Source organism: Dipodomys merriami, unplaced genomic scaffold (assembly GCF_024711535.1).
Source record: "Dipodomys merriami isolate MVZ:Mamm:240054 unplaced genomic scaffold, mDipMer1.0.p SCAF_1120, whole genome shotgun sequence".
Lineage (NCBI taxonomy): Eukaryota > Metazoa > Chordata > Mammalia > Rodentia > Heteromyidae > Dipodomys > Dipodomys merriami.
Window position 1 is genome coordinate 218,172 of NW_027202406.1, and position 22,811 is coordinate 240,982.

Here is a 22,811-nt window from a genome sequence, read left to right on the forward strand (position 1 = left end):
GTATGAACAGACGTTGAATTCTATGAAAGGCCTTTCATTTATCAAATGAATTTTTTGCAGCAAACTGATAGAAGTTACAAAGTTACTACTATTCATGAACTTAGCTAAATACATTTTTACATGTGGTATTTTATTGCCACATAGTTCAGTTTGCTAATTTCTATTTGACATGAAAGTCATTTTGATAGTCTACATCAGTTCACATCTAACATAGGTATGATTAACCTCACTGTACTGTTAAAAAGAACTGGAGTTTTGAGGTTTGCTGCTGAAGACACTGGACAGATTGCCCACCTTGCCATCTAACTCCACTCTTCCATAGAAACAGTGCTACCCAGTCTGGGTGGCTTTTTGAAACCTCTCTCCTCACTGTGTGGTGTCACTGACCTATCTGGTATGGTAAAGGGAAGGAATCTCTGGTATTTACTGTATCTTGACCCAGGAGCTAGAGACTGTGACTCTCACCACTGGCCTTCTTCAATGGGTGGGTACATCTCAGTGGATCTGATATATGCCTCAGATGTAAGGACCATGGAAGTCCTAGCACTGACCTTGTACAATGGGCATTTGTAACAGCTTGTTCCTGACAATGAATGGTTTGATTAAATATTTTGTGTCCATGATAACACAGAACACACAAATCTCAAGTCACATTACTTTTTCCTCCCTCCCTCCCTCCTTTCCTTCCTTCTTTTTCTCCGTGTGGGTAGATGAGTCTCATCTGGAACTAACTCGGGGCCTGGGTGCTGTCCCTGAGCTTGTGCTGGCACTCTATCAACTTGAGCCACTGCTTCCCTTCCGATTTTTTGGTGGTTAATTGGAGATAGAATCTCACAGACAGTCTTGCCTCGGCTAGCTTTGGACCATGATCCTCAGAGATCTCTGCCTCCTGAGGGGAGGGAAATTACTGGCATCTGGCCACATACTTTTTCTTAGTGAGAGTGACTATATAGAACCGACTGGCTTTGAATCCTAGCTGACTTATCTTCATTTATTTGGAGAGCACTTGAGTTTTTTAGGTCTACATGAAGGATTTAAATCATCACAGGATGTTTCGGATCTTCTCAGCCTTTTGAGAAGGCCCAGATTTGTATCTTCCTGCCTGCAGCTCCCACTCCTACCCCTCCCTCTAGCACAGACTCAGCTTAGATAGTTTGTATCAACAATTTTATTTCTTGGATCCCCATGAGATAAGATTGGGGTGAGATGTGTCTTCATGGTTTAGGAGGGTATCAGGCCCTGCTTGGTGAGTGACTCCTGGTCTTTCTCCTTACAGATTTCTAAACACTTAGGACTGGCCTGTGAGGAGGTCAGGGTCAGAGTGGGTATTCTTATACACACGCCCCAAAATCATCCCTTCCTATCCTTCTATGACCATCAAGGTTAAGTATCTAGTGCACATCTTTGCCATGGCTGTGTCCCTCGCTCAGTGCGCTTGCTCTTAGAACTCCCCGTACCCTTCTTGCCCCCCTTCCCCAGCCCTTCTTCAGGAACTGTCTTTGCCCTCTGCCACCTAATGCCAGGACTCACCGCCTTTTGTGAGGTGGCCTCTTCTTGCATGCTCTTGGCTTGAGCGAGGATCTGAGGCCCATGCTTTTCTAAGTCTTCCTTCAGCCTAGTTAGGAAGTTGTAAGAAGAGGGGAATGGGTGCCATGAGGAACAGAGGATGTTAGGCGAGGGGCGGGAGAAGGCAGCCCTCGTCCTCCCTTCTGCGTTGGGGGTGGGCAGAAGGGTTCCGTGCCCACCTCGGCTGCTTCTGCTGCAGCTGCTGGCACTTCTGCTGCAGCTGCTGGCACTTCTGCTGCAGCTGCTGGTGTTGCTGGGCTGCAGCCTCCAGGAGCTCCGCAGCTTTCTTGTTCTCCTCCTTAAACATTTCCCTGAGGGTATGGTGGGGTTAGCATCAGCCACTCCTTATTCCTGCTCCCCCTTCCCTTGCGTATCTTACACTGCTGCAGCTGCCTCCTGGCTCCGGAGGAAGAGTCCCTCCGTGAGGGTGGAGGGTCCCCCAGGACCACACAGGGAGAACAGTCGATGTTTCACATCCTCTAGCTTCACCTCAATCAGCTTCTCTGCAGAAGGAAGGGACAGTGAACAGTGAGAGCAGGCAAGGTCAGGGCTGGGTCGCCTTCCTGCCCTGGCCTTACCTTCCTTCAGCAGTTGATCCTTGTTGCTGTCCAAGGCACAAATCTCCCTTGCTAGATGATCTGGCCTCTGAGGACAAAACCAAAGCCTGTCCATACCTCCTAGTATTTCCATACCTAGGAGAAGCCTGCCTGGACCTGGTCATTTGACCCCTCATATCTCATTTCCTAGTACCCTGGCTCCTCTCTGCACACCAGCCAAAGCCCAGCTTTAGGGTCTTTTCTACTGGCCATTCCTATTCCCTGTCTGTTCCTCCACCCCCCACACCCCGCCACGGACCTCTCGTGAGAAATAGCTGCTGTGGCAAGTATTTAGTCACAGAAGTCTAGAGTTCCTACAACTCTGGCTGTTGCCCCAGCATGGCACTGTAGCTTCCGTCTCCCTCCCCTCCCTGTGATGGCCTACTCACTAGTCCTCTTCCCCACGGACATTGCTTCCCAAGGCAAACACTGGTCATCTGTTCCCTGCTGTCTCCCCTGTGCCTATGACAGTCCCATCATATCCAGGAGTGTTCTGGATAGGTGCTATCAGGGTTCCTCCTAACCACTGAATGGACACACAGGGCAGCAGGAGTAAAGGTGTTCAGACCAGCAATGTGGACACCAAACAGAGGAATGGATTTGGGGTGATAGTGGTGATAGGTGACTAAGGCTTGCAAATGGGCAATATGTGGGAGTTAGGAGGCATGGATCTGAATGACTCACATGAAATTCCCAGAGGTCCTTGTGTTGGCCCATCAGAGTCTCCAGCTGCTGCTCAAAGTCCAACCTGGAGGCCAACCACACAGGCATGAGGCTATGAGCCGGCAGCCTGGCCTGGGCCAGGCATCGTAGGGACCTTACTCATACTCTTCTCCATGAGGAGCACCTTCACCCCCTTGGCCCTCCAGGGCTCAGTTAGACTAGCTCCTCTCACACATCCTCAATATGATCTGATGCCCCCAGCCTCATGTACTGGAGTTTACCTCAGCTGCCTCTGTTTATTCTTCTCTTCCTCAATCCGGGAGTTCAGAGAAGAAATCCTCTCCTTGCACTCTTGCAACATGGTGTGCTTCCTGGGAAGAAAGGCAATCCTCAGCCATTCTCTGACTGACTTTCTTGGAAAGGAACTAGGGTTTTTTTCCCTCTATACCTCTCTATTTAGATCCATATCTGTAATGCGGTGGGAGGGGTGAGAGGAGGACCTATTCCTAGGTTGTAAAGATTTGGGAGATCAGGCTGAGAAGGTACTCGGAGGTGGAGTGCTTGCCTTGCATGCATGAGGCCCTGGGTTCGATTCCTCAGCACCACATAAGCAGGAAAAAGCCAGAAGTGGTGTTGTGGCTCAAGTGGGCTAGCCTTGAGCTGAAGAGCTGAGGGACAGCGCCCAGGCCCAGAGTTTAGGCCCCCCGACTGACAAAAAAAAAAAAAAAAGATTTGGGAGATCAATATGGGCATAGTCTCTTACCTATGGGCCTCATTTTCCTTTTCTTGGCAATGCAGCCGATGGATTCTCAGGGTTTCTACAGAGAGCAATAGGGTCCTATAAGTGCCTGGTAAGGCATCAATTCTGAGGAGACAGAACAGGGTCAGATCCTGTCTGATTGTAGATATCTTTCTGGATTAGTGAAAGCCACAGAAGGATGCGACCTCAGGAAGTTTCAAGGCCTTTCTCGAGTATAGAAAGAGGGCTTTCTGCAGGATGGCACAGGCAACAGCTCAAAGATGGAGGAGTTCAAAATACCTTGTTTTTTGCTCAAGATCTCCTTCAGTCGTATTTTCTCTTCATGCACTGGAAAACATGGTAATGTTTAGTTATCAGAAATCACCCATGGCTCTGACTGCCTTGGCCTTGACCTTGACCCAAATGTGGACTCTTGAGGTGAGCCTTCTCCCCTCAGTGCTCATACTTCCTTGTAAACACTAAGAACCTTTACATTTGTGAAAAGTGTGCGAGGATCCTGTGTGATGCCCATTAGGGCTCAGAAAGTCCTGTATGGCCAGGATGGGATCAGGGTGGTGTCTTTATGTAGGATGACTAGGGAAGGCATCTCTGAGAAGGGGATATTTAAGCTCTGAGATAAATGGTGGTATGAGAAAAGAGAATTGTGTTAAGATAACCCAAGGAGCAGAGGTGTACTCGGAGGGCATTTCCAGACCATCACCACTAGGCAATGCAGAGATGGGAAGAACTGGAGGCTGGAGAGATGGCAGGACCCTTGACCAGGATGAAGATGCTCAGTGTCTGGAATATTGGGTCAGGAAAGGCTCTAGACACTTTGGGGACCTCTAGTGGGCCGCAGCCAACTTACATGAGTCCAGTTCCTTCTGCAGAGCGTCCCAGACAGTTCTAGCCTCTCCCAGCTCTTCACTGGCTTTCTTTTTTGCTTACCAATGAGTAGAAAAGACATTGTGTGAGTGCAGCCTCCAGGTGCATTATTACCTTTCAAAGAACATTTCATATTTTTCTTCAAGTAAACGTGGAGGGGCCTACATTTTCTAGACTAGGAAACCAGCTTTCAGAGTCTCAGGATCTTCCTGTTAGGCCAGCTTCACAGACAATGGTGGCACTTTCACACAGAAGGGCCCTGTGCTTTTATTTTGTGGCCTGTTATTGCTACTGAAATGTCAAAAGGTGTTTTTGAACAAGGGCTCCTGCATTTTCACTTTGCATTGGACCTAGCAAAACACACAAGCTGTCCTAAACAGCAGCCAAGCTCCCTGAGCTCACCTTGCTGAACCTCATTAATTCGGTTAATCAGGACCTCAATCCGTGGTTCTAGAGTTCCCACTGCAGGGAGAAAAAGAGGTTGACTTGGCAAACTAACAGTCCATATCTCTGCAACTATCACTCCACACAAACCCACTGACCATCTCCTGTGTTCAGGGGCTACATCATGGGCTCAAAGTAGGGACTATTAGAAATAATGAGTTAAGTTGTGGTAACTTCATTTAAAAGAAATAAAGTGGGTCAAAGGTTTGAAGAGTGGAGCAGGAACTGATTCTTGGATATGGGAGAGCATCTTGTAGGTCCCACATTTAGTAAGGGATGCAAGTTCTGCAACTCTATGGGTGAAGTGAGGGACTATCAGTACAGAAACCAGCCCTGGGGTAAGAATGAAACCTCTGGATCTATGGGTATTGTGGAAGCCACTTAGGGTGGCCAGCAAGGAACTTGGGACAGGATTTTATGAAAAAATTTTTATTCAGTCTGCTTATGCTTCTGTAATTTTGAACCATCACTATTTTTGGTTAAAAGAATTAGAATTTAAAAGAAAGTGAAAGCTAAGGGTATAGTTTCCTAAATTTCTGACTTGTGGGGGTTGTAAATGAATCTGCAATGCCGGACCCCAAGCCTCAGCAAACCTCATACACAAAGGAGACACAAGACCTTTCTGCAACTTTTTCACCATTTCCATCAAGTCTTCAATTTTCTGTGTGTATGTGTCCTGCCCTGTGGAACAAAACCAAACATTTCAAAACCCAATAGGGTGAAATGACAGGGGAAAGATTCAACTTGTCTGGGACTGAGGTGAGCTGAAGGCATTACTCTAGCTAGAGTAGAGCCTTTAGTCTTTGTCTTCAGGCACTGTGTATAACAGATGAGTTTGGCTCCTTCCTGGTCAGCCTTTCCCTATGTTGTACAAAGACACCATAGATATGCCCTTCTTAAAACTCAAGGTGATGTCAGGTGTTGTGGTCAAACTGAGATCAGCACTCACAAAATAATAATGTATAAAAAAAATAAGTTGCTGGATATGGCGGTGCTCTCCTGTAAGTCTTCAACCCAAGCTCTCACGACACTGAGGCAGGAGGATGGAGAGGGGCATGAAAGGCCTACAAGGTGATACTCCGTTTCAAAAATAATAATGGTTGGAGATGTAAGTCAGCAAAGCACAGCCCTTGCCTAGCACATGCAAGGACCTGGGTTCAGTCAAGTAATCAATTAGCATGGAGAGAGAGAGGGAGGGGAGGGGGAGGGGGAGAAAGAGAGGGGGGAGGGGAGACAGACAAAGAGACAGAGAGGAGGGGGAGAGAGTATTAAAAATGGAAATGAACTGAAAGTCATTGTACTGGCAGCTAACATAATCAATTAGGAAGCTTCTAAAAAGTGTTACACAAGGGACTGGGGATGTGGCCTAGTGGTAGAGTGCTTGCCTAGTGTGCAAGAAGCCCTGGGTTTGATTCCTCAGTACCATATGAACAGAAAAAGCTGGAAGTGGCGCTGTGACTCATGTGGTAGAGTGCTAGCCTTGAGCAAATGAAGCTCAGGGACAGTGCCCAGGCCCTGAGTTCCAGCCCTAGGACTGGGAAAAAAAAGTCTTACACAAAAACACAAGAACTAGTAACAAAATGTAGTCAACTAGTGGTTAATTAATACAAATACCTTCCTGTGTAAAACCAATGCTAACTATGAAACCTCCATTTAAGATATTTCATAGTAATTTTCTGTAGTCACTACATGTACATATTTTGATGAATGAATTAAAAGATGTAGGAAATTATTTATACTAGCATTGTAATAATGGTAACAAGACATCATGAGCCACCTGATATAAGAAGACATTATAACTGGGTGTCAGGGGCTCACATCTGTAATGCTAGCTACTCAGGGGATCTCAGCTGAGATCTGAGGATCATGGTTTGAAGCCAGCCTGGGCAGGAAAAGTCCCTGAAACTCTAATCTCCAAATAGCCAGCAAAAAGCCACAGTGGAGCTGTGGCTCAAGTGGTAAAACACTGCCTTGAGCATAAAGCTCGGGACAAAGCTCAAGTGAAGTTCAAGCCTCAGGACCAGCATCAAAAGAAGTAAAAAACCATTATCACCTATTGATAACTTGCTGAAAATGATAGTGATATTTATTAAAGCGTATGGTCTAAATTCAGAAGATATTTAGGGATAGAACAACAGTGTGTGGCACAGGGGGTGTAGTTAGTAACATCAAGAATAAGAAATCAGACAGGAAAGATAGCTGTTTAACAAATAAATCTGAAGGGGAAAGCGAGAAAAGAAGACACCCAAAGAAAAAATGCAAAAAAGATACAAGCAACCTCTGTAATTGGGTGTTGAAGGAGAAAAAAGTATTTTAAAACTTCCTGTCACAATCAACAAACTTTGTAAACTATTTGATGAAATAAAGGAATTATTGCTGCTACTATATAAATGTAGCAACAGTATCACTTTTCTGAAGGGAACTTACCTTTAGAGATACACATGGAAATATTTATGGATAATTATGAGATACTTTACAATCAAATAGGAGTGCGGATGTTAAAGAATAAAAAGATTTGTCAACAGTTGAGAACTGTGAAAGCTGGTAGACACCTGGATCCACTACAGCTGTTCTCTATTTAATATATGCTTAAATACTTGTCAATGGAGAGAGGGTAAGTAATCTTCCTCCTCAGCAGAATGGTGTTGTTGCTGGCTGACCGTCCTGGTGCATGCAAGCTCCTCTGTCACCTTGCATGGCTGAGGCTGGGCTTCTTCCTTGGGGCTGAGGATGGCAGAAGGGTGGGGATCTCCTTCCCTGCAGGACTCTGACCCTGGGTGATGCTTTTTTCCTAAGGGACTGGCTGACCCCGGACATCTGCCTCCCAGGGTCACCCTCCCTGGGGTCTGGCTGACCCCAGACATCTGCCTCCCAGGGTCACCCTCCCTGGGGATTGGCTGACCCTGCACACCTCCCTCCCATGGGTCTGGCTGACCCCGGACATCTGCCTCCCAGGGTCACCCTCCCTGGGGTCCGGCCGACCCCGACGCCTCCCTCCCTGGGGTCCGGCCGACCCCGACGCCTCCCTCCCTGGGGTCCGGCCGACCCCGACGCCTCCCTCCCTGGGGTCCGGCCGACCCCGACGCCTCCCTCCCTGGGTCTCCCTTCCCCGGACGCGGGCCAACACAGCGGCGCCAGGTTCCACCCGCGGTCTGCGGCTCGCGGCGGGCGCGAGGCGCCCCGGGCGGCCCGGGGCGCGCGGTCCGGCTCTCGGGAGCCAACCCCGGCGGGCACGCGGGGCCAGGCCCACGGCGCCCAGCGCAGATGGGCACTGAGCCCTCGGCCGCGGCCTAGGCCCGGCTCTCGGGAGCCAACCCCGGCGGGCACGCGGGGCCAGGCCCACGGCGCCCAGCGCAGATGGGCACTGAGCCCTCGGCCGCGGCCTAGGCCCGGCGGGGCCTCGGGCGCCCGCGCAGCCCCGACGCTCGTCCGGCCCGGGCCCAGCACGGCTGCTACCTCCGGCCACTTTGGGCCCCTCGGGTGGGTCCGCAGCTCCTGGGCGCTCTCCGCCAGCCAGGCTGGGCCTGGCCGCCATGTCTCCTCCGCGCCCGCCGCAGCCTGGACCTGGCCGGAAGTCAGGGCCCGAGGCGCGCGCGGCGGTTAGCGCGGGCTCAGGCGCCTGCGCGGCAGCTGCTGCGCATGCGCAACGCCACCCCTGCGACGCGGCCGGGCTTGGAGACAGTGGCGTGCGCAGCTTCCCGCGGGCTCCCGCCGGTGCGGCCACTCCCCGGCTCTTCACCCGCGGCCCCGTCCTGCAGGGAGACCCGTGCGACGTGGCCGCCGCTGGAGCCCAGGCCGGGAGCAGCCGCGCGGGGCCCAGCGGGCGGCGGGGTGAGTGCGACCGCCGACGCCGGGGGCCGGGCCTCACGGCGGCCCCGTGGGGACGGCGGAGCCCCGGCCGGGCCGGCCCCGGCGTGAGCGGTGACTGCCCGGGCCCGGCCCCGGCGTGAGCGGTGACTGCCCGGCCCGGCCCCGGCTGCTCTGTCTCCGAAGCCGCCTGGCCGCCCGCCTCGTGGGCCGGTCTGAGGCTCGGCCTCGGCCTCCTCCCGCCTCCCTCGGGCCGCAGGGCCGGCGTCAGCCCCAGGCGTCCCCGGCCTCGGCCTCCTCCCGCCTCCCTCGGGCCGCAGGGCCGGCGTCAGCCCCAGGCGTCCCCGGCCTCGGCCTCCTCCCGCCTCCCTTGGGCTGGGGGCCGCCGTCAGCCCCAGGCGTCCCGGGCCTCGGCCTCCTCCAGCCTACCCCCCTCAGGGTGGAGGCCCGAGCCACCTTCAGGCTACCTTTGGAATGGCTGTCCCTTGTCATCCAGCACCAGAGGAGAGCTCAGGTCAGCTTTGTAAAGAATGCTTTTTCCCCAGGAAAACGAACAAACACTACTAGCACTGAGCTGGCTCTTGGTCCCTGTGACCCTAGTCCTAAGGAAGCAGGGAAGGGCCCTGGTTAGCAGCGAGCAGGAGTCCCAGAGTGTGTAGGAACTGGTGTGTAAGAAGTCAGTATTACACAGAGTGGAAAAGCAGAGTGTGTAAGAAGTCAGCGTCACACAGTGGAAAAGCAGAGTGTGTAAGAAGTCAGCGTCACACAGAGTGGAAAAGCAGAGTGGAAAAGTAGAGCTCACAGCAGTGCCCAGGCCCTATTTGAAGCCCCAGCATCAGCATAAAAAATATGAAGTAAAACCAGAAACAGAGTACAAGTATGGCTGAAGAGGTCCTAAGTGCCTAAGTCTGTTGTTACTGCCAGAGGAAGTAAAATAAGGTACTCAAGAGAGGATTCATTGAAATGCTCCAGGATATGTATTCATATACAAGATGTAACATGGAAGAAAGGCGTCAAGGAGCTTTTTTTCTTTCTTTGCTTTGCTTTCTTCCTTTTTTCTTCCTCTCTCTTTCTCTTTTTTCTTTCTTTCCCTCTTTTCATCTTTCTCCTTTTTTATTGGTCAGAAATCATTACTCAAACTCAGGATCTGAGGCTTGCTTTTGAGGTGGCTGGCAACCATCCAAGCCCTCTTTCCCTCAGTCTCATTGGCCTCATGAATCTTCACTTTCTTCCTGGGAGGCATGTGATCCTGTTGCCTTCCAAGGATCCTTCAGCTGGACACATCCTGAGAGGTGAGGGGTAATTAGGGCTCCAGTCCAAAACGATTTCCTCACCTGGCTTTATTTACTCAGACACTTAATCCTACCTACACAGGAAGCTGAGTTGTGAGGATGGTAGTTTGAAGGCAGAATGTTGAAAACAGAAAAGAAGGTCATCATGGTAAACTTAGAGAAAGAGTAGAATAACATCAATGTAGGCTTGACTTGCAACCCCTAGGTCCACTTGACTGCCCATCTGGCAGCTTGGCTTGGATATCTCCACTTTTCTCAAGTGCCAACCTGGCTGTGACCCAGCCTTTAGTCTCTCAGCATCCCACTCTTACTCTGAACCCCAGAAGGCTTGGCACAGCGACTGCCAGTGACACCTACAGAAGCTGGAGTAAGGGCGTCATTGAGGGAGCTGTGGGCCCTTGGGGCTGAGTGCTGATGGCGCTGACCTTGTCGTAGCTGCGGAGGGGACACCACTGCCGCCTGGGTGCTGGCTGTGAGGCGGCCATAGCTGATGGCTTGGGCCCCGTTCACTCCTTGCACCATGTCCGTATGTGGCCATGGTCTTTTGAGGGCACTGTGGGCCCTGGGCCTGAGGGATGCTGCCATTGCCCTTGTTGCCACAGCTGCCAAGGGGACACTGCTGCTGAAAGGGCTCTGCCCATTAGGTGGTCATGTTTGATGACTCTGGGCTCCATTTCACTCCCTGCCACCCTGTGTGGCCATGCCCTTCGACCTCACCACGTGTGGCTCAGGCTTGGTGTGACCACCTGCTGGTACTGTGGGGCTGAGAACTGCTTCCATACATCACCAGCCATCTCTATTAGCAGCTGCTACCCAAACATTGACGTGGATACAGCCATTTCTAAAATTTCCTGGATTCTTGCTCTCTCCCCTAACCTCTGAGCCTGGCTGTGGGCATCCTGTGCATCCTCACAGGTGCCTGGGGCCTAGGCCTGCCAGCCACAAGAGGTCCCTTGGGGCTGCAGGCTGATTGCATCACCAGTGCAGCCATAGAAACTGTCTTGAGGTCACTGCTGCCAGAGTGCTAGTTCCCAGGTATCTCTGTCTGAAATCGTACTTGCCCTGCTGTTTGTCCTCATTCTTCCGTAAGGCAAGGAGGGGGCATTGCTTGTGACCTCAGCCATGCCCTGTGCGGAGAGTAACAGTGACCGCCAGTGTTCCTTGAAGCTGGGCTGCCGGGGCACAGTCCTGAGGGCAGCCTTGTCTCAAATCCCGGTGTGCTCTGCTCTGGACTCCCTGCTCCACCACGAGGCACGGAGAGGCCACTGTGTATGACTTCTTCAGCACTCACGACCACAAATTGCAGGCCTGAGGGCCTGCTGGTTGCTTGTGAAACAATCGTTACCAATGAAGCCTTGTGAGGACACTGAGGCCAGGGTACCTGTCTCAAGGCATCGTCGCCAGAAAAGTTGGGGAGCCTTTCTCTGTCCATGCTCTCCTTGAGGCTGAAGAGCACCACCCTCTGAACTTGAGGATGCCCAGTGCCCTGTGGCTGGCCCTTGGCCCTGGGGGTTGCCTCTCTCACTGTGGTCAATGATGAAGCCATTATCCACCTTTGTGATTTCTTTTGTCCCATATTAGTTTACTTATTTTTTTTCTATTTGCTGAAATATGCATTTGAATTTCTGCAGAATGTTACTATTTTAATTATTGTACTTTTTATTTCTAGAATTTTCATTTGTTTTTTATGTTGTGTTTCTTTACTGGTATTTCCAGGTCATTCATGTGTCAGTTCCCTTTTACTCACAGTTTTTCACAATTTCTTTGTTCTTTATTGCAGTGTAGATATAGAAAATGGAACATTTTGGAAATATGCAATTCATAACTTGGCATGCTGTTATGGTGTCATAAAAATTATTGGTGGCTGTTACTATTCTCTCACCTAATTTCTATGTTGAAATCTGTAATACGTATGTTTGAATAGGGTAGAACATAGGTAGATATAGTTCAACTAGTTATCAGTCAGTGGAGAATGAACCTTCTATAGTAGGAAACTTGAGTTCAGGAGAAAAAAAGTCATCTATAATCACAAAAGAGGAGAAGAATCCACTTATTCTTATAATATTTTGAAAACATATTAAACTCAGGAGAGTTTAAATCTATGGAAAAATGTGTAAGACACTCTTTCAGTTTCATATTACTCATAAGTAGGAGTAATTGAAAAGGAAGAAAATAGTTTATAAAGAGACAAATTGAGGGAGAAGAGAAAAAAACTAGGAAGGAGAAAAAGGAAGAGCCAGAAAATTAGAAATGAAATAATTCAATAAAATTGAGTGGTTTCAATCTATAAAAATATATGACCTATTAGAATTACACGAATGAGCTTAACTTGCAAATCACTGGCACTATGAGCATATGAGAGATGAGATGTTTTGGGGATTTTCAAGGTTCTCAAATCTCTCAAAATAATTGCTTTTTTTCTTTTTTTTTGGGTCGGTTGTGGGGCTTGAACTCTGGGCCTGAGCATTGTTCCTCAGCTCTTCAGCTCAAGGCTAGCGCTCTACCACTTGAGCTACAGCACCATTGCACCATTTCCAATTTTCTGGTGGTTTATTGGAGATAAGAGTTTCACGGACTTTCTTGCCCGGGCTGGCTTTGAACCACGATCCTCAGATCTCAGCCTCCTGAATAGCTAGGATTACAAGCGTGAGCCACTAGAGCCCGGCTCAAAATACTTTCTACTTAGCTACTAATTCTGTAAGTATAAGATACTCCGAGGAAACAATACACTTGTGCAGCGTTCTTGAATAACTGGTGATAGCCTCATCTCAGATCTTCATAATCTGCAGAGCTTCCAGATCCTTGCCAGGAGTCTTCTGAGAGCTCCCTTCACACCCTTATTCCTTAGAGTATAGATGAAGGGATTCAGGGTGGAGGTGGTTATGGAATTGAGGAGAGAGATAAACTTGTCCTGCTCCTGGGAGTGTCTGGAGGAGGGCTGCAGGTACTGTAGTTGGCAGATATGTAGAAGAGAGAGACCACCACCAGGTGGGAAGAACAAGGCCCAAAGGCCTTGTGCCTTCCCTTGGAGGACTGGATCCTCCTGTCGCCCACAGAAAGGCATTGTACAGTCAGAACCACTTAACCAAGAGAGTTGCCAAAGCCACTGAGCCAGGCCACAGCCACCAGCTGCTGGCAGAGAGAGCGGTGCATGATGATGGCATACCGGAGGGGCTCGCAGATGGCCACGTAGCGATCCAGGGCCATGGCGGCCAAGATATAATGCATTCTGTGCTTCCCAACCAGTGGAAAATTGCATACTGCACTGTGCAGCCTCCGTAGCTGATGGTCTTCTTGGAGCTGTCCATGTTGAACAATATCTGGGGGACTGTGGTGTTGTTATAGCAGGGGTCCAGGAAGGACACGTGGCTGAGGAAGATGTACATAGGGCTGTGGAGTTGGGGATCTAGGCGGGATACCAGAATGATGGAAATGTTTCCTAACATTGCCAGAATGTAGGACACCAGGAGGACCACAAAGAGAGGGAGCTCCAGCCATGGTCAGTCAGAAACACCCAGAAGGATGAAGTCTGTTAGGAGATTCCCCCCCAAGGAGCTGCAGTTGTCACTTCTCATGCTGAAATTTGCTGGTAGCTGTCAAGAGGTTTAAATAAATAACTCCTGAGGTAAATAGTGAGATCATTTTCTGATGCCAGTGTCTTCTTTCTTTGTTACAACCCCTTCTTACCCTGCTTCCCAGTGTCAAGACATGGATGTGGAGGAGTCAGAAGCAAAGCCACAAAAGCAGCATGCAGTTCTTACTTTCTCCTTATCTTTGTGATTTTAACTGTGTGTATCTCAAAACTTCACTTTCTGCATCTGTTAAAATAGGGAAAACAAAACTTGCTTCAATGTCAGAATCTTGAAGATGGTAAAAGTCTTTATGCGATACATATTGCATGAATGGCAATTTTAAATATCCTTTCAGCTCTTTTAAAATAGTTATTGTAGTTGATATACAGAGGGGCTACGGTTACATCAATCAGGTGCGTGTGCACCGTGCTCTTCTCATGACCCGGGGTGCAGTGAGTGCCACTTCCCACCAGAGGGTGCTCTAAGTGTGCACACCCTCCTCCTCAGGACCCGGGGTGCAGTGAACAGTGATTCCCACCAGAGGGCGCTCCAGGCATGCACACACCATCCTCAGGACATGCTATGCAGCGAGCCCTGTTTCTTGCCAGAGGGCTCTCCAGGTGGGGGCACCGTCCTCCTCAGGACCCGGGGTGCAGTGAGCGCTGTTTCCCGCCAGAGGGCGCTCTAGCTGTCCTCAGCGGTCCTCCTCTCCTGAAAGCCAGGGGGTGCAGTGAGCACCGATTCCTGTGAGAGGGCCTGTCTGTCGCCTGCCTGCTGTGGTATCCATGGCATCACATGTGCTAGACAAAGTGCTCAGCCACTGAACTACACACAGTTTTTACATAACTGAAGCCATCTTGTCAAGGTGACCGGTCAGACTTTTCACCACGTAGCCCAGAGTGGACTAGAACCTGCAGTCCTCTTGTACTGGGAATACAGCACTGGAACGCCATGACAGCTCCTTTGGGCTCTACTCCAGGTGGCTTATCACTGAAAATGCAAGAGTCCTGTGGTTTACTCAGTGGGCTCAGCAATGGTCTACATCGACACGTGGAACAGATAATGAATGAAAGCTGGCTGCGGTAGGCCTGCCTTCTCCCTCAAAGAGGGCGCTCAGAAGGGTGGCGTAAGGGGCTGTCTGCCACATCTCGACTTGGACGGCCTACAAGGAGGCTGTGAGGCCAGCATGTCCTCCTGGAGGCCCAGCAGGAGTGGGCTGCTTGAGGACTCAGAGGGCATTTGGCTCTCCCATTGGGCAGGCAGCAGACTGTCCTGAAAGTTCTAGACTCTGACTTGGCAGCTGCTTCATGTGCACATTGAGAAAAGCTGACTGTTGCTGGGCCTGGGCCTCCTGAGAAGGGTCACTCCACACTGGTCAGAGGCCCTCATGTGGATGGAGCAGGAGGCCCCTCGTCAGTCCTCAGCCCGTGGGAGGAGTCCCTAACCTTAGCATCCTGACACCCAGCCTCTTTCTTCTCTCTCCCCCTTGTGGTTTTGCCCCAGGCCTCTCTGAGAAGAAGGGTGTGGATACACAGCCTGTTCCACCCTCCTCCCCCACCGAGCCTGGGCTCGGTGGACACAGGCAAGACGCCATGACCAGCTGGAACAGCCTCTTCAGGAACCTTCCTGAGTCACTTTCCCCACTGAGTTCACAAGGGACGTCTTGGCTCTTCCAAGTACAGATGACCTAAGCACTGGGATCCTGGGATCCAGCATCAGCAGCATAGAGGCTCACCAGCTTCAGAACATCATGCCTCTGTTTCTTGTCCTAATTTCCCCACTGGTCTCAGGAGGTTGAGGGCTGAGGCCAAGGATGCCAGACAGATGCAAGTGACCACCTGGCCATGGCTATGTCCTATGAAGGGCCCTGCTTTTCATAAAACCTTGTTGGACGACCCTGGGGGAGGCACCCATGGTCTGGAGAGCGAGTGGAAAGAGCAGCACATTTATGTGTTATTTCCCTAGGGTAGTTCTGACACATCACCCTCCTCAGGACCCAGTGAGTGCTGCTTCCCACCAGAGGGTGATCTAGGCATGCCCACCATCCACCTCTCCTCAGGTCCAAGGTGCAGTGAGTACTGATTCCCCCCAGAGGATGCTCTAGGCATGCACACTGTCTGTTTCTCCTCAGGACCCAGGGTGCAGTGAGCACTGAGTCCCCCCAGAGTGTAGTCTAGGTATGCTTACCATGCTCCTCTCCTCAGGTCCAAGGTGCAGTGAGCTCTGATTCCCCCCAGAGGATGCTCTAGGCATGCACACTGTCTGTTTCTCCTCAGGACCCAGGGTGCAGTGAGCACTGAGTCCCCCCAGAGGGTAGTCTAGGTATGCTTACCATGCTCCTCTCCTCAGGTCCAAGGTGCAGTGAGCTCTGATTCCCCCCAGAGCATGCTCTAGGCATGCACACTGTCTGTCTCTCCTCAGGACCCAGGGTGCAGTGAGCTCTGATTCCCCCCAGAGGGTAGTCTAGGTGTGCTCATCATGCTCCTCTCCTCAGGTCCCAAGGTGCAGTGAGCTCTGATTCCCCCCAGAGGGTAGTCTAGGTATGCTTACCATGGTCCTCTCCTCAGGTCCCAAGGTGCAGTGAGCACTGAGTCCCGCCAGAGGGCACTGTAGGCATGCCCACTGTCTGCCTCTCCTTAGGACCCAGGGTGCTGAGTGCTGATTCCCGCCAGGGGGCTCTGTAGGCATGCCCACCGGCATCCTGTCCTCAGGGCCCAGAGTGCAGGAAGTCCTGGTTCCCACCAGAGGGTGGTCTAGGTGTGTGCACTGTCCTCCTCAGGACCCCGGGGTGCTGTTTGCCCTGATTCCCCCCAGGCATTGCTCTAGGCATGGGCTGTCTTCCTGGGGACCTGGGGTGCAGTGAGTGCTGCTTCTAACTGGAGGGCACACTAGGCACATGCACACTGTCCTCTCCTCCGGATTTGGGTGCAGTGGGTGCCGATTCCGACCAGAGGGTGTGCTAGGTGCCTGTGCACCTCCTCTCCTCAGGACCCGTGGAATAGAAGACATGCAGAGACCATGTCCTATGGGCTACGTGGAGTCACGGCATCCTGGAGCTGAGAAAGCACACAGGTGAAGTGGTTCTGTCTGACTCCATTCTCGAGAAATGATTATCAGAGTCGGATTTAGGGTTGCTTCAAATAAAATACAAAATGAAATGAATACCTTGGATGTATTATAATAACAACTAAGATCTGAAATAGAATTAGTATTGAAATATATATATATTTTTACTGTTAAAGGTTGTTTGGATAGGTGAGGTGAACTGATTATCATCATTAAGTGTGGGAAAAGTCAGGCTAATAGGGTTAGAATGAGGTGAAGAGAAAATAAAACTAGTGAAAAATAAGCAATTTTCATGACATTGAGTATGGATGAACAGTCATTCCATACTAATTAGTAGGTGAAGAATAATTTCAGATCATATGACTTTTGGAATATCAAGTTTAGAGACTTGTATGTTTGTGGGGAGAATAATTTTTAGCATTGTCAAAGATTAAGGCTTTGCAGGTAATGACTGCTGAAGTTACTTGACATAAGAATAAAGCCAGGGCTGGGAATGTGGCTTAGTGGTAGAGTGCTTGCCTAGCATGCATGAAGTCCTGCGTTTGATTCCTCAGTACTACATAAACAGAAAAAGCCTGAAGTGGTGCTGTGGTTCAAGTGGTAGAGTGCTAGCCTTGAGCTCAGAGAGGCTCAGGGACAGAGTTCAAACCCTGAGTTCAAGCCCCGGGACTGGCAACAACAATAAAAAATAATGCCAAACCCACAGCAGCTTCACAGGCTGTCACTGTAACAATAATAATTGCAATTTGAAAGACACTAAATGTGTTCAGGATTATTAAAGTAGACTGAGATAGCAGATAGGAAGGATATGAGACTGGAAAATTAAGTTGCCTAATAGAAATGCCACAATCACAGTATGTAGAGTTAATACAGTTTAGCACACATTGGTGATTACAAAATTAACACAATTTATGAGTTCTTTATGTGCTGTCCTGGATTATGCTGGTCAGGGCAGAGTGTTTACCTGCATTCCCAACTCTGGGAAATAGGTGTCAATAATGTCTGCCCAGGCCTAAAGAGCAGCCATGTCTACCTAAATCGCCAGTATCAACTGTGGAGCAAACCTCCCTGGTTGAGAACCATTCATGACTCTGATGGCTTTGTACAACCTGGACAAATGTTGCCAGGGGCTTCTGATTGTGTGCAGCCCTCCATTGCCCTTCCTTAAGTAAGTCACTACCTGGCGGGACCCTATCCTGTTCTCATCAGGTGACAGTCCCTGTAAGAACCAACCACCTTGGAGTCACATACAACCACATCAGGTCCCCTGGCTGCCTACTCTCTGCCAGAGCTTGGAGGACTCATCCATGAGAGGATAAAACTCCTGAGGGCGGCTGCCCTTTGTGTGGCCTTACAGGGTAGCTCATTGCTATCTGGGGTCCAGAGCTGAGGAGGACCCTCTGCACAGACGCCTCCTGGCCGGAAATGATAAACCAATCCCGGAATGGACTCTAGGGCTGCCTGTACCCAGGACTGCTGGGCAATATGGCTGATTGCCAGTAGCTCCTGAGGGAATAAAGCAAGCACTTCCCTAGATACCCCAGGGGCATCTCCAGGGGAGAGAAAGAGAAAAGGGAGTGTGGAAATAGCAGAACATTTATGTGTTATTTCCCTAGGGTTGCTCTGACACACCACTGCAGGCTGGGTGGTTTAGAGATCTGTGTTCACAGCTCTGAAGACCAGGGTCATGGAATCAGTGTCTTCTGGGCCACATTTTGGGAACACAACCCATTACAATGTCCATGCCTCTGCCTGCAGCCTCTACCTCCCTATTGACCTTGTGCTCCTCTGGGGCCCCACCTCCTTCCTTGGCACCCAGCAGATCACTACTGGCCCTGACTGCCAGGCCTGAGCTGACACTGTAATGATTCAGTGAGAGCTGGGACAAGACTGCTCTGGGACTCTGGACACTGAAGTTTGGAGCAGGACCAGACAGAGGCTAGTCTGTCTCTGGCCCTGAGGCATTGGGACGCTTCCTCAGGACTTCAAGTGTTCCTGGGCAGAAGGAAGTAATTGCAGCTACAGGTTAGGAGGAGGAGTGGGGCACTGCAGGGGTGGGGCAGAAGGGAGGGCCAAGAGCTTGGGAGTGAGTGGCCCAGGGACAGGGCTTGTGGGAAGCAGAATGTGAGAGGGGCGGGGCAAGAGTGAGGAAGTGAGGGGCTCGGGTGGGGTTTGTGGGGGGCACAGTGTGAGAGAGGTGGGCAAGAATGACGAAGGGAGCAGCCCAGGGGTGGGGTATGTGGGGGGGCAAAGCTTGGGAAGGGGGCTGGGAATGGCTCACTGGTAGAACGCTGGCCTTGCATGCATGAGGCCCTGGGTTCTATTCCACATAAGCAGAAAAAGCCAGAAATGGCACTGTGGCTCAAGAGGTAGAGTGCTAGCCTTGAGCTGAAGAGCTGAGGGACAGTGCCCAGGCCCAGTTCAGGCCCCACGACTGACAAAAAAAAAAAAAAAAAAAAAAAAAAAGAAAGAAAGAAAAAAGAAAAAGAGAAAAAAAAGCTTGAGAGGGATGGGGCAAGAGCGCAATTCGGTGGCAGGACTTGTGGGGGGACAGAGCACGAGAAGGGAGGAGCAAGAGCATGGAAGTGAGTGGTCCAGGGGCGGGGCTTGTGGGAGGCCCTGGGGTCCTGAGGAGGATGGTGCACACACCTAGAGCACCATGTGGTGGGAATCAGTGGTCACTGCACCCTCCCTGGACCTGCGAAGAGGATGGTGTGTACACCTAGAGCACCATCTGGTGGGAATCAGTAGTCACTACACCCTTCCTGGTCTTGAGGAGGATGGTGTGCACACCTAGAGCACCATCTGGTGGGAATGAGTGGTCACTGCACCCCTCTGGTCCTGAGACGAGGAGGCTCGTGTACACAGCTAGAGCACCATCTGGTGGGCATAAGTGGTCACTGCAACCCCTGGACCTGAGAATAAGACAGTGCACACACCTAGAGCGCCCTCTGGTGGGAATCAGCGCTCACTGCACCCCTTGGTCTTGAGGAAAGGAGGAGGTGAGCATGCCTAGAGCACCCTCTGGTGGGAAACAGCCCTCATTGCACCCCTGGTTCCGAGAAGAGGAGCAAGTCGCTCACCTGTCTAGCGCGCCCTCTGGTGGAAATCAGCCATCACTGCACCCTAGGTCCTGAGGCGAGGACAGTGTGCAAGCCTAGAGCACCCTCTGGCGGGAATCAGTGCTCACTGCATCCTCTGGTTTTGTGGGCGGAGCAGAGCAAGAAGTGAGAGGTGCAGGGGTGGGGCTTGTGGAAGAGCAGAGCACACGAGAGATGGAGCAAGAGCAAGGAAGTGAGCAGTGCAGGGGTGGGGCTTGTGGGAGGACCTGGGGTCCTGAGGAGGACAGTATGCACACCTAGAGCACCATCTGGTGGGAATCAGTGATCACTGCACCCATGGCCTGGAGAACAGGAACACAGTGTGCACACTTAGAGCGCCCTCTGGCCAGAATCAGTGCTCACTGCACCCTCAGGTTTTGTGGGCAGAGCAGAGCACCAGATAGGTGGGCAAGAGCACAGAAGTGAGCGGCCAGGGGCGAGGCTTGTGGACTGGCAGAGCACTAGAGGGGAGGGGCAAGAGCCTGGAAGTGAGGCAGAGCTTGTGGAGGGTCAAAGCTTGAGAGGGATGGGGCAAGCGTGCAAAAGAGAGCAGATCAATGGGGGCTTGTGGAGGGGCAGAGCACGAGAAGGGAGGGGCAAGAGCTTGGAAGTGAGCGGTCCAAGGGCGGGGCTTGTGGAAGAGCAGAGCACAGGAGGGGTGTGGCAAGGGAGCAGAAGTGAGGGGTCCAGGGGCGGGGCTTGTGGGAGGCCCGGGGTCCTAGGAGGATGGTGTGCACACCTAGAGCACCATGTGGTGAGAATCAGTGGTCACTGCACCCTCTAGACCTGAGAAGAGGACAGTGCACACACCCAGAGTGCCCTCTGGTGGGAATCAGTGTTCACTGCACCCTCTGGTCCTGAGAAGGACGGTGCACACACCCAGAGCGCCCTCTGGTGGGAATCAGTGTTCACTGCACCCTCTGGTCCTGAGAAGGACGGTGCACACACCCAGAGCGCCCTCTGGTGGGAATCAGTGTTCACTGCACCCTCTGGTCCTGAGAAGGACAGTGCACACCTAGAGCGCCCTCTGGTGGGAATCAGTGTTCACTGCACCCTCTGGTCCTGAGAAGGACGGTGCACACACCCAGAGCGCCCTCTGGTGGGAAGCAGCCTCACTGCACCCCCACCCCCCTCACCCTGTCGTCAGGAGAAGATAACGATGAGCCTGCCTAGACACCTTCTGGGGGAATCAGCTCTCACTGCACCCTGGGTCCCGAGGAGAGCAGCAAGGAGCTCACCTGCCTAGTGCGCCCTCTGGTGGGAATCAGCCCTTAATGTACTCCAGGTCTTGAGAGGAGGAGGACAGTGTGCAAGCCTAGAGCGCCCTCTGGTGGGAATCAGTGCTCACTGCACCCTCTAGTTTGTGGGAGGAGCAGAGCATGGAAGTGAACGGTCCAGAGGCGGGGCTTGTGGAGGGGCAGAGAGTGATAGGGGTGGGGCAAGAAGGAGTCCAGAGGCAGGGCTTGTGGGGAGGCAGAGCACAGGAGGGGTGTGGCAAAGGAGAAGTGAGCAGGCCAGGGGCGGAGATTGTGGGAGGCCCCGGGGTCCTGAGGAGGACGGTGCACACAGCTAGAGCGCCCTCTGTTGGGAAGCAGTGGTCACTGCACCCCCTGGTGGTGAGGAGGACGGTGCACACAGCTAGAGCACCCCCTGGTGGTGAGGAGGACAGTGTGCATACCTAGAGCGCCCTCTGTTGGGAAGCAGTGGTCACTGCACCCCCTGGTGGTGAGGAGGACAGTGTGCATACCTAGAGCGCCCTCTGGTGGGAAGCAGCCCTCACGGCACCCAGTGTCCTCCATGGATAGTGCACCTGCCTAGAGCACCTTCTGCCTAGAGCAGGGAAGTGTGCAGCCCAGGGGCAGGGCTTGTGGAAGAGCAGAGCTCAGGAGCATTTTGGGTACATGTTAGGGTGCATGTAAGGCTCACTTAGAGTACACGTTAGGGTACTTGTTAGGGTACATGTTAATGTTTACCACAAATTTTAGGGTTGAGGTACATAGGGTGTTAGAGTTAGGGTACATGCTGGCGTATGGATGTCAGTCAGGGTACATGTTAGGGTGTGAGTATGGGCCACAGTTAGGGTGTGTGATGAGGTATATGTTAGGGAATATTTTAGGGTACATGTATGTGTCAGGACTAGGGCCTGGGTCAGGTTACACATTTGGAGTACACATAAGGTTACCTGTATGGTTTAGAAATGTATTAGAATTTAGAGTATTTATTAGGGGATGTGCTATGTTTAGGGTACATGTTAAGTTATAGTTTGTTAGGATACAAGTACAGTTTATAGAGTATGCGAATGGGTACTTGTTACCATATGGGTTCGTGTCCAGAGCATGTTTAGTGTATTACAGTATATTGGGAATCTGTTAGGTTTAACATACATGTTAAAGTAATGGCACATATTAGGGTATGTGTTTGAGTCCATGTTAGGGTATGTGTTAGAGTTAGGGTACTTGATAGGGGATTTGTTAGGGTTATGGTACATGTTAGAGTGTGTGTTAGGGCACATATTATGGTATGTATTAGAGTTAGCATACTTCACAGGGGATTCGTTAGGGTGAAGGTTCATGTTAAGACTATAGCACATGTTAGGCTATATGTTAGGGAACATTGAGGGTACATGTTAGGGTGCATGTAAGGATACTTGTGTGGTTTACAGTACTTGTTAGGGGATGTTAAGGTGCATGTTAGGATACATGTTAGGGTTAAGGTACATGTTAGGATATGTTTGCGTCACGTGTTAGGGTACATTTATTTTTTAGAGTACGTGTCAAGGTATTTGGGGTATATGTAAAGGTCAGAGTTAGAGTATGTTAGGTACATTCAGGGTACGTGTAAGGTTACCTGTATGCTTTATAGAGTATGTGTTAGGGTATTTGTTAGAGTATGTGTGTCTAGAGTATGTTTAATGTGTTAGAGTACTATTGGGAAATCTGTTAGGGTTAAAAGACACGTTAAAGTCAGGGCACATATTAGGGTGTACGTTGGGTTACTTTTGGGTACAAGTTTGAGTGTATTTAAGGGTATTTGCATGGTTTTGAATAAGTGTTAGGGTCCTTGTTAGGGTATGAGTTAGT

General features: G+C 51.0%; 1 protein-coding gene and 1 pseudogene across 1 annotated transcript; both read right to left on the reverse strand.

The window, feature by feature from the left end:
• Positions 1-1,221: 1,221 nt before the first annotated feature.
• Positions 1,222-8,452, reverse strand: LOC138822589 (synaptonemal complex central element protein 1-like). The gene is made up of 13 exons (XM_070015412.1): positions 8,350-8,452; positions 5,512-5,574; positions 4,852-4,911; positions 4,433-4,507; positions 3,865-3,912; positions 3,589-3,643; positions 3,107-3,196; positions 2,847-2,910; positions 2,145-2,211; positions 1,946-2,069; positions 1,746-1,877; positions 1,531-1,615; positions 1,222-1,299 (listed from the first exon to the last, which is right to left on the reverse strand). The coding sequence occupies exons 1-13, from the start codon at positions 8,426-8,428 to the stop codon at positions 1,222-1,224; spliced, it is 1,020 nt and encodes a 339-aa protein (XP_069871513.1). The 5' UTR covers positions 8,429-8,452.
• A 4,316-nt stretch (positions 8,453-12,768) lies between these two features.
• Positions 12,769-13,567, reverse strand: LOC138822577 (olfactory receptor 2B11-like; annotated as a pseudogene).
• Positions 13,568-22,811: the final 9,244 nt, after the last annotated feature.